Source organism: Antedon mediterranea, chromosome 5 (assembly GCF_964355755.1).
Source record: "Antedon mediterranea chromosome 5, ecAntMedi1.1, whole genome shotgun sequence".
In the NCBI taxonomy this organism is placed as follows: Eukaryota; Metazoa; Echinodermata; class Crinoidea; order Comatulida; family Antedonidae; genus Antedon; species Antedon mediterranea.
Genome location: NC_092674.1, coordinates 25,768,950 through 25,779,536, shown reverse-complemented (window position 1 = coordinate 25,779,536; position 10,587 = coordinate 25,768,950). Strand labels below are relative to the sequence as shown.

The 10,587-nt window shown below is 34.0% G+C and overlaps 1 protein-coding gene across 1 annotated transcript; it reads right to left on the bottom strand.

Annotated features, from left to right (window-relative positions):
- Positions 1-3,709: 3,709 nt before the first annotated feature.
- Positions 3,710-10,207, bottom strand: LOC140049862 (major facilitator superfamily domain-containing protein 8-like). Its single transcript, XM_072094813.1, has 11 exons — positions 10,035-10,207; positions 8,393-8,493; positions 7,850-7,893; positions 7,434-7,683; positions 6,713-6,826; positions 6,365-6,574; positions 5,977-6,076; positions 5,453-5,584; positions 5,023-5,126; positions 4,498-4,727; positions 3,710-4,006 (listed from the first exon to the last, which is right to left on the bottom strand). The coding sequence occupies exons 1-11, from the start codon at positions 10,205-10,207 to the stop codon at positions 3,710-3,712; spliced, it is 1,755 nt and encodes a 584-aa protein (XP_071950914.1).
- Between the last annotated feature and the right edge of the window lie 380 nt (positions 10,208-10,587).

The following is a 10,587-nucleotide window of genomic DNA, read 5'->3' as shown; positions in this document are numbered from 1 at the left end:
ATTGACGTATTGTATTGGAAATTGTATTCTTCTTGAAATAAGCTTTGAATTGATACCAAACACGACAATATTTCTTCAACTTTGATACTTGACCTAATATGTAATGATGGATGTCTCTGTAACTGTGTAATTATGTATATCAGCGAATAAATAATAAAACAGTGATCATTATAGTACCAATACCAAAACATTAGTATGTATCGTATTGATTATGGGCAGCCATCATGGAATTAAAAACGGCGATTTTGTGGCGGCTGAGTATATGGCATTATTTGTCCAGTATCATAGGCAAATTCTGTAATACAGTGTCATATGTGACACCTGTATCACATGTGAAGCCTGTACAGGTTGTATGCTTTGTAAGCTAAAATGCACGATTCTTGTGAAAGTCCTGTAACTGCTCCATCACAGCAGGTTTCAATTATTTTATTCGAAAGAAACATGTATATCAAAACAAACCGAGTATAGTTATCATGACTAATAGTAATAACAACGACACAACATCACCACCGTAATAAATAGTGTCATAGTATACAAATGCATAATAAAAACGATGATTTTCCAGCTCCGTGGATGCGTTGTTATTAATGCATGAAGAATGACAATATAAGTATTATATTATTTATTAAATGAATAGGATATAATGTATAGGCCTTATTGCATGCAGTAGCCAATGTTATGGTAGAACTCTTATTAAAGAGACATTTTGGTCTAAAAGGTGTCCCCTTAATGGTTGACTAGTACTTAGTGTTATTTTATAATATTTCCTTGTTCGGAAAGTATCTGTACCTTCTTATTAGGGGTGCTCCGAAACAGGGTGTCCTAAAGGAGAGATCAACTGTATTATTATTTTTATTTACCACCGGTGCTTAATAAAATGTTTTTGAAAAAACTCATGGATTGAATCCCCCGTGTCTAAGCGTGCGCGAGTGAATGAATATTCTGTTTAGTCGGTATATCAATATAAATTCAAGGATGCTTGATCAATGAAAGAGGGTATAATTGACATGAATATTCATAGAAAAGAGTAAAATAATACTGGTTGTATACTGCACACTCAATGAATATTAATGTTAATGCAAAATTAACGTTATTTTTATATGGATATTGATTAAACCGGATTCCAGTGCGCCCCTGCATTCCTCTAATATTCACCAACCTTTGAAAATATCTACTCCAAAAACCTTATAACCGAAAGTCACGTCGTTTATGATGGTGCACATTTTGATTTTCCTAAGCTATGTGTTTCATATTTGATCCTGTATCTTGGTATTTGCCTGTTATATTGTATTAATTCAATACAGTACTGTCTGCAAGTTTGCACCTATTTAATTTCTTTTTTAATCATAAACATTTATGTATTCCACATTTGTAGACAATATCTTTAAATAATATTCCTAATTATTACAAAATTCAACCCACATTCAGAAAAAACCCATTATAAACACTTTGTTGGGTGTCGAGGGTGTCCCCTTGTTCACACACTGGGTTTTAGTATATACAATAGATCTTCACTAAAAAATCCCTCTTTAGTTAGTTAGTTTCGGAGTGGAGTGGCTTGGTGGTTATGATGCTTGGCTACCACTCCAAGGGTCCTGGGTTCAAGTCCCGTCACATGTCAGGATTTTTTCTAAGGACATAATTACAACTCCACTCCCAAAGACTTGTAATAAGACTTTGTTTATATAGAGCATCTTGTGTATAATGTTTGTGTTGTGAACTTCTGAGGGTCCCTAATGATCAGCAATTGCTGGATGGATCACCCTCATTAAATATGGTACAAAAAAAACAAAAAACAAAAAAAGTAAGTTAGTCCCCTTTCATGAATACGGGCCTTATTAACTAAGTCATAAATATACATTCAAGCATCCGTAAATGATAATATCATAAAAATGTATACATTTGTATTATTAACAAGACAATATTAATATAATCTTTATATGTAATATTCCTAAGTATTGTAAAATACACCCCTTTGAGTGACGAAGTTGTCCCCGGTTCACACATTGGGTTTTAAAATAGATCTTCACTCATAAATCCCTCTCTCTTGACCCGTCGTTCATCCGTATGAACAATCCAACCGTTGTAAATAATGATAATAATATACAAAACAATATTTAGTATTGTCTATAAGTCTTATCGATGCAATTTCATTGCGTCAAACTGAGAGAGACACAATCTTGATGAAATAATGCTAATTGCAATTCTGCAAATGACTAATTTCAAATTCATTAATTTCACCGAGACTTTAATTATACCGCATTTGTTTCAAGTAATTGCCATGCATAGAAAAATACACTTCTAATCTGGCCGTCTCGCGGTTGAGATATTATTAGAAAGGCTTTGTGTGATTGGGTAGAAAAATCTGTTTAACGTTTAACGAAACGTCAAGCTATACATTTTCCGTAAGATAGAAAACCACTCCTTTGTAAAACGACCAAGGAACAATAATTTTATGAAAATGATTCTTACAATTATTATGTATTGATCGATTGGTGTTTGGGTATTTTATTTCAGTTATCTGCAAAATAAATTTTATAGGTAACCATCACAGGATTTTTGTCGAAAATGTAGTATGAAACGCCATATGTGCCAAAATATGAACGTAATGAATGTAAATTACAATCACAATTAAACAAAGTATGTATGCACCCCTCACTTGATTACCTTTACTCGTTTCAAATACATGAATGTATCCCCTGAATATAAGGGTGGGCGTGGGGTTGCTGGTTTGGTTGCTGGCGGTTCATTTATCGTTAGTCAAGATTCCGAAACCGAAATGAGTAAAAAGATAAATATTTTGGCACATATGGCGATTCATACGTATAATTATCGAGCTCACATTTTTGAAACAAAAAAAACATGGAGATATAATATAACTCCATGGGTGGACAATACTGACTAAAAAGACAATAACATTGGGGACAATTCACATTTATCGTATGTGGCGATTGAATACTTTCAGAGATTCATGCAAATTGTTACAGTTTAAGAGATGTGATGACTTACATGAAAACTTTTCAATTTTTTTTTGTGTGTGTGCATTAAATTCGTTACTTTGAAACACATTTGAAACGCGTTATATTGATGTGATGGCGTTAGACTACTTTTGGAAAGAAACAGAGAAAAAATGTTATTACTAATATTTATTTTGAAATCGTTCAGAGAAATTTTCAAATAGCACAATAGGTTCAATCATCTGTAGGCCACGGTTTATGTTTGCAAATATATGTATAGCAATATATACAAGAATTAGGCCTATATGATTATATATATATATATTACGTGATCGTTTCTTTTTTATCATTAATGTATGTATATATCCTATATAGCTAGGAGGGCGCCGTCACCTAAAGGTTTGATTTCCAGCTGCTGTTTTATTAAGGCAAGACAATAATTATTCTTACTATTGGTGCGCCTGAAACAATTCTAAGGAAAACCAATGTATTTAGTAAATTAACAATTAATAGATAAGTACAGTACTGTAGTAAGCTTACTTAAAACACTTTAAGTAATATTTCTTTTCGCAACACCCGTTTAAACTCTCAAAGATGAAATAAATATGAACGATTTAATGATTTTCCCATTTCCAGAAGGAATCATATTTCTATTTTACAAGTCGTTCGCAAATCAATCTCTACCTTGACTATATAGTAATATTCAGATTTTCTCTTGTATTGTTGGTTATAAAAGTGGAATGTATGTAGCCTCAGAACTTCGTTCCTAATTCATCGTCAGCGACAAATCCTGCATTCTCTTTACTTTTGTCACCGAAGTCACTTTCCGAGTTCAAATCTTCAAAATGTATTTTATAGATTTCTCGCATTCCGTACGGTACAAACCTCTCGTACAAAATGGCGATCATGAATATAGATACAATAACAATAAGACACATGATGCCGAATGCCATACGAGGGCCTTGAGATTCATACACTTGAGAGATGAATATTGGGCCTATGATACGAGCAACACTGGCAGCTGCAGTCAGCCACCCCATCATTTTACCCTAAATTGTAAAAAAAGATTGATAAAATAAAATTGTAAACATTGTCACAACTGTGTTTAATACTACACAACAACTCTTTTAGGCCTATACGTGCGGTATCAGAGCCGTGTTGGTAAAATCTGTCGTATAGCAAAGATCGTATATACGATCTTTGGTTATATTAAATAAAAACTATTTTCATTATGGGGTTTTCTGTCCATCATAGTGGTTGAGGGCGCTGTTGTTGGGTCCATTCTGTGGGCTTTCCACATAAGGAGGTCTAGTGGCACTCAGCTAGCAGACATAATACCATAAAAGAATCGGCACCGTGGTTTCGGACATGACTGTCTCTTAACAGTACATCGTAAAGAGACAGTCACCGTGACCACAGCCATCGACGCAATCTTCTTACCTAATTCAAATTCACAAGACCTTTGTCATTATCACTCTCTCTCTAAAAAGACGGTAACCGTAACTATAGCCATCAACAGCCATCAACGCAATGATCTTACCTGATTCAAATTTCCAAGAACTTTTGAGTAAATTGTCGACGCCATGATGACAGAAATTCCATATCCTATGCCCATGTTTAAAATAAACCCGATCAGGTATTGGGGAAAGCTAATGAACGCCGTGGTTTCGCACCAACCGTAATCCTGATAGCAAATCTTGTATGTTATATTTCCACCGGAATCGATAGGAGCGTTGAAAAGAGAAACTTCCTCTTCTGCTGCTCTCTTTGCTGTAGAAAAGATAATTCAGAATAAGAAAATCCAGATCAGCCGATGTGGCGTCGCAACCAGGATAATTTTGTCGTGTAGCATCTATAACCGCTTCAAAATATTACCCAAGTCATTTGTTTTAAAACAACTGGAAACATACTCTCACATTGCAGCTATAGCTGTATTATATAATGATCAGCGCAATTTTGTATCCATTGTACACTAAGATAGAACCAATGCGATGTACCTCTGATATAACTCCAATGCCTGTAATGTTATTTGAAAGCAGAAACATGCTTTAGTGTTCTTTCTTACCTTGTTCGTCCAGCATTGTATTAGTTCCCCATGGCATCATAATAAACACACCAGCAAGAGTAATTACAAAACCAGCCAAAAATAAAGCACGTTCACTTAATATCCTAGCAAAAAAAACCGAAAAGAAAAATAAGAAAGATAATTCGATTCCTCCTTATATTGTATAGTGAATAATAATCGTATCGATTTATATAACCAATTTTATTTCGTCATCGTCAGAAAAACAGCACATATGGCGTTTCACATATACTACTTGAGCTTGTATTTTCAGACAAAACTCGAAACGTCGACTAACATAAAAAAAGACAATAAATACAGACTTGGGCAAGTCTAGTCGAATGGCTGTACACAACACAATTAGATGTGTGCGCAGTTTCGTGCGCTACAACCATTCCATCTGTAATTTATAATGCCAAACTTGTGTACGTACCTTTTCAGAAACTTCAGGCAGAAGACGACAACTACAAATACGGCGGCAACAGCCGAAAGTAGAAGACCTTGATAAAGTACAGCAGTGTCCGGTTCATAACCATACATATCCATTATAAATGTCGTGCCAATCCTACACAATATAAAAAAAAAACAAAATTTCATTTCCAACCTCTGTGTTTGCTTTGTTTTATCTTACCTGTGTTGAATTCTCATGAGCGAGGGGTAACAATCTTAAAGGAGTATCAAATGGAAAAAAGCTTTGTATATACGTTAATTAATTCTATACTAAATATCACATGGTCCTTAATTAACTTCAGTAATCAACCACAACTATAAAAAAAGTGGTTTAAAAGTTTAGAAAAATAGTTACTTTATGTATATTAACAAAATAATTAATTGAAGACAATTCGTAACGTCGTAAGTTTTAACTTTTCAACTGTGCGTCATATTAATCACCTTTATCTAATGGAGACTGATGTTTTAAGTACAGTACCGTACATAATGTTGTCACATTATACTTACGTGTCGTAGGCAGCGAATATTAAAGTTGTCACACAGAACTGGAAACACGTTGCCCCTACTGCTACCCAATCTAACAAATTCTCCTCCTCCACAACAGTTTCTTTACAAGAAAATAAGTAGCTTTTGTTCATCAACTATCACTAACCATATCTACGATCTGAACTTTATAGACCTTAAAGTTCCCTAGCTATATCTATGTCTACCTTTAAACAATCCTCTTTCGTGTAGCAGTAGGACAAAGTCACAATACAAAGAGATATTTTTAGTATAGGGAGTTTTCACTCAAGCGCGTAAACATCGGTGGAAGAGCTCTGCTCACTGTGTAAGCAAATTCAACAACAATTGCTCATAAAAAGAATTAGGCGACATAGCTCCAAGCAACACTTACCGTTTGCTTCTTTGTTTTCTCCGGGTTCTGCGTCGTCACTTTCGTTAAAAGATAGAGGACAGTCCTTAAATCTGAGAGCCAGCAAGATGATGTTGAGTATACCAAGAAAGGCGCTAGTGTAAACTGGTGTTGTGTACATATTTAATGTGAATTGAATTGCTTCCCATGTCACTCCTTCCTCGCCAATCTTAGTAAATACCGTCTGCAAAACTAAAATAAATCTTATTTTTTAAAATATCACCTCTTCTTTTCTATCTAATATAACTTATTCACTAAACAATGCATGACGTACGCGCAACGCAGTGATTTGACCAATCACAAGTTCACAGTAGATAAACTTAAACTTACGTGGTCCCGCAATGTAGCCGACAGCAATGGCGGCGCTTAGTGTCGCTACAGCTTTAGTTCGTTCTGTCATTGTTGTTGCTGCTGATACATAAGTTCTACCTAAAGCGACGTCACCTATAAATAAACGAAACAGTGAATTTGTGACAAGTTACATAAAATGTATAAATTGTACTTGATGTACTTTTCTATTTTTTTTCGATTGGTTTTATTTGTATTTATATTACTTTTCTTTTGTTTTAAAGCGATTTGTCAAGTCAATGTAATGTAATGAGGCAGAATTGCATAGAAAAGTGAAAGAAAGATGATGTGTAGGTTTCTGATTGGTGGAGAAATGTAAAAGTTAAAAAAAGAGTGTGGAGGTTGCTGATTGGAGGAGACGTATGCATGGGAAATGAGATTGTTGAATGAATGTTGAATGGAGGGGAGGTTATAGAAAAGGTATTCGAAATAGAAGGAAGCAAAGAAACTAAAGAGTAGAAAATGCTATGGAAAAGTTTATGTTATACGAATGTATTAATGAACTTTAGTGGTGGAAAAGTGGACGAATCTTAACTTTTAAGAGCATTGGAAATCTCCCGTCATTAGAAAGGTTTTAACTGACCATCGCAAGTCATTTAGATACAAGTCTAGTTGTATCTAAATGACTTGCGATGGTCAGTTAGCATCTATCTAACGACAGCTGAAGAATCAAGTTCTTAGTCAAAGTTTTCGACAAACGTACCTGCACCAAGACCAACAGAAAATCTACCGATAATTATCATCACTACTCCGGTGGTTACGTTACTCGGAACTGCTGCATAGGCATATATTACGTTTCCAATGATAGTCAGTAGAACAGAGACTATCATTGCTATCTTGATTACTTTGAAACGATCTGCCCACCAACCGAAGAACAGTGCACCGATGCACTGAGCTAAGCCGAATGTAGCGATTGTCCAACCAAGTATCTCGGGCCCTGCGTCACTATTTACCTGTATAAAATAATCATAACAGTTGACCTAATACTTCTAGTATTAAATTAAAACATGTCTAACATCTCTCTACGATTCGTTTTTAAAATCATTAGGTTAAATTACTAAAATCTTCAAAATAATATGTTGGTGAATTTCTAGTAGCTGATAAAGTTGTATGACTTACACTTTGTATATACGGCCATATAGACGGCAAGACCAATGAAAAACCTGAAAATACAATACAATCCTATTTTTTAATAAATGAATAAATAAGAATATGAATTTAGCATAAGTCTGAAGTTGGTTAAAGAAACAATTTCTTTAATTAGTTTAATTTCTAAAAGTCACTTATTGTGCGCAAAGATCATTTGAAAAAGTTTTTCATTAGATTTTTCGGTTAAGGATCTTAATTTCTCTTTATTTTATTTTTTATTCAATCGAAACCAACAGCGATAATTACCGCCAGGTAGGTTTGACACAAATAAAGCCAGGACTGTTTAAAGTACCTTGATTGGTCCTAACATTGATCAAGGGCTTCTCTGGTCCAGTACCCACTATAGTAAGGCAGTGTTGCCACTTTAACAACTTAACCAAGCGCGCCGCAAGCAAATGCCCAATCAAAACGCATTGAACCATCCGAACTACTTTATCATGGAGTAATAATTATGGATGTATTAACTTTCATGGGTTGTGCCTACGTTTCGTCCAAGGTTAAGTGTTATCGTACCTGTACTTGATAAAAACACAGTGAGATACGTAATGTAGATTGAACGCCATCGGATATCATATTCTTCAGAAGTCTCACCAGTCTCGGCCATCGCCATGTCCCTTTTAAAAAAAATATAGGTATTAACTTAAATACGGATTATGTACATTTCAGGTTTTTTTATAATAATTATTTAGCTGTACACATAGACAACTTTGTAGCTCTTGCCGAAGCATCCAATAGCGCCCTCTAATTAATAGCAAAGCAAAGCAAAGTTTATCGATTCAGATTTCAAAGAAGTGCGCATGCGCATTATTTTCTGTCGAAATAAACAATTTAGATAGAATAACCAAACTAGCTAACTAGCAATAATAATATTTATTGGTTACTCTCCTTTAAAACGGAGGAACACTCTCGTAACAAGAGGTTCGACCCATACAAAATGTTTACAAAATAAAGTCATACAGTTATTACAATATATATATACACAGGTACAACAAGTTAATAATGGTTCACAATTACATAATATCAAGCAGCACAAATTCTACTGACTTGTTAACAGTAAAAAAGAAAGAGAAAAGAAAAAAAAAATAAAAAAAAAATATATAATATAAATAACTAAATACTGCAGTACTTACTTCTTTTTCTTGTTCAATTCACTGATATTATCATAGACAGGTCAAAGTTCAAAGATCATACAAAATGAATTAGAATATTAATTATTATTATAAATATATCTTAATATTATATTTATATAGCATTTTATATATTACTATATTTCAACAATATTTAACAAGGGTGGTCCATCCAAGCCGAAGCTGATATGTTACTTAATGTATAAAATAATTTGTTTTAGGCCTATATTTTTAGCTTCTCATTTTGAAAAAAAAAATATTGAATTAAAACTATTTGCAGGATATTATAAAGTTCAGAATGGCAATGACTAAGTTCTTCTTATCTTTGGATAGCGATAGCAGGGATGAATTGCCCTCATTCAGTAAACTTTAGGCTATGTACGTGAATGTTTAGCTAGGTGAATAACTTTGGTGAAACTTATTCAGAAAGGATAAACAACAAATGGATTACGTAACAATACACTTATTATTGATCAAAATAATAATGGAAAGGTTCCATCCAAAGTAATAAGGAAAAGATCAAGATAAGAAATTGCTAAAAAATAATTTCAGCTGGCCTAGACATGTATTATTTATGATTTTCAGACAAATTTTAAAAGCTTTTATCTCGGTCTTTTACATGATCGGTAAAAATCTGTGTAGTTTTCTCATCATCTACAAAACACAGGAGGAATGTTCTTCACAGAAATGTTTTTAAAATCGCTTCGAAATTAAGCTAATAGGCCTATATAAGGTACAATATGATCAAAATTGTATTTTTGTTGTCAAAGGTTAATACGATTTTTTTTTTTTACAATCAACCAAATTGTTAGTAAAAAACAGTGGCCGCGGCCGAGGTACCAAATGCACTAACTAGTATAGATAGGAAGAACAAACGGGCTTTTGAAAGTGTCGTTAAGCTAGGTGGCCGCTTACGGGAGGTGGCCACTCACGGAAGTTTAACTGTATTTACCAAATATAACAACATATCACAATATTGTTCTGTTGGTTACATGCCCATTTTGTATTTTTAGAAATTGTATTTTTACCTTCTTGAAAGTTCACCGAAATCTTCATGTTCATGCAGCACGGCTCCATGGGTTGTTCTTGGATTATACAGTTCAGTGCCGTAGGTTAACGGAGCTCCTATATTATCCAAGTTCTGTTCCAGTTTACTAGCAGATCTAGAGCGTGATTCGCTCACTGTTCGTGGATGTGCCATTTTTTCTATAAATTACACAAAATGAACGAAATTCAGTTTTGTTAATTGATGATAGAATGGAACCAATAGGAGAGAAACTTTTAAATACGCTTGCATTTTTGCGTGTAAGTTTGACAGACATCATGACATACGAATTATGTTGCTCTAAAATATCTCTTAATTTTTTTCAGCTTTGTTGATATGAATGGAGGAAATATTAACCTAGGAATTCATCTCAATTAAAATAATAAAAGGAAACTTTAAGACTTCAAACTTTTGCATTTAGCTCAGGATTGTGTGTTCTAGACATGTATTTTATTACGAAGCATTTGCTCCCCCACCCCCACATTCTCACCCTGACGAACATCGAAGTATATTCATGACGTCGTGAAACTCAACGT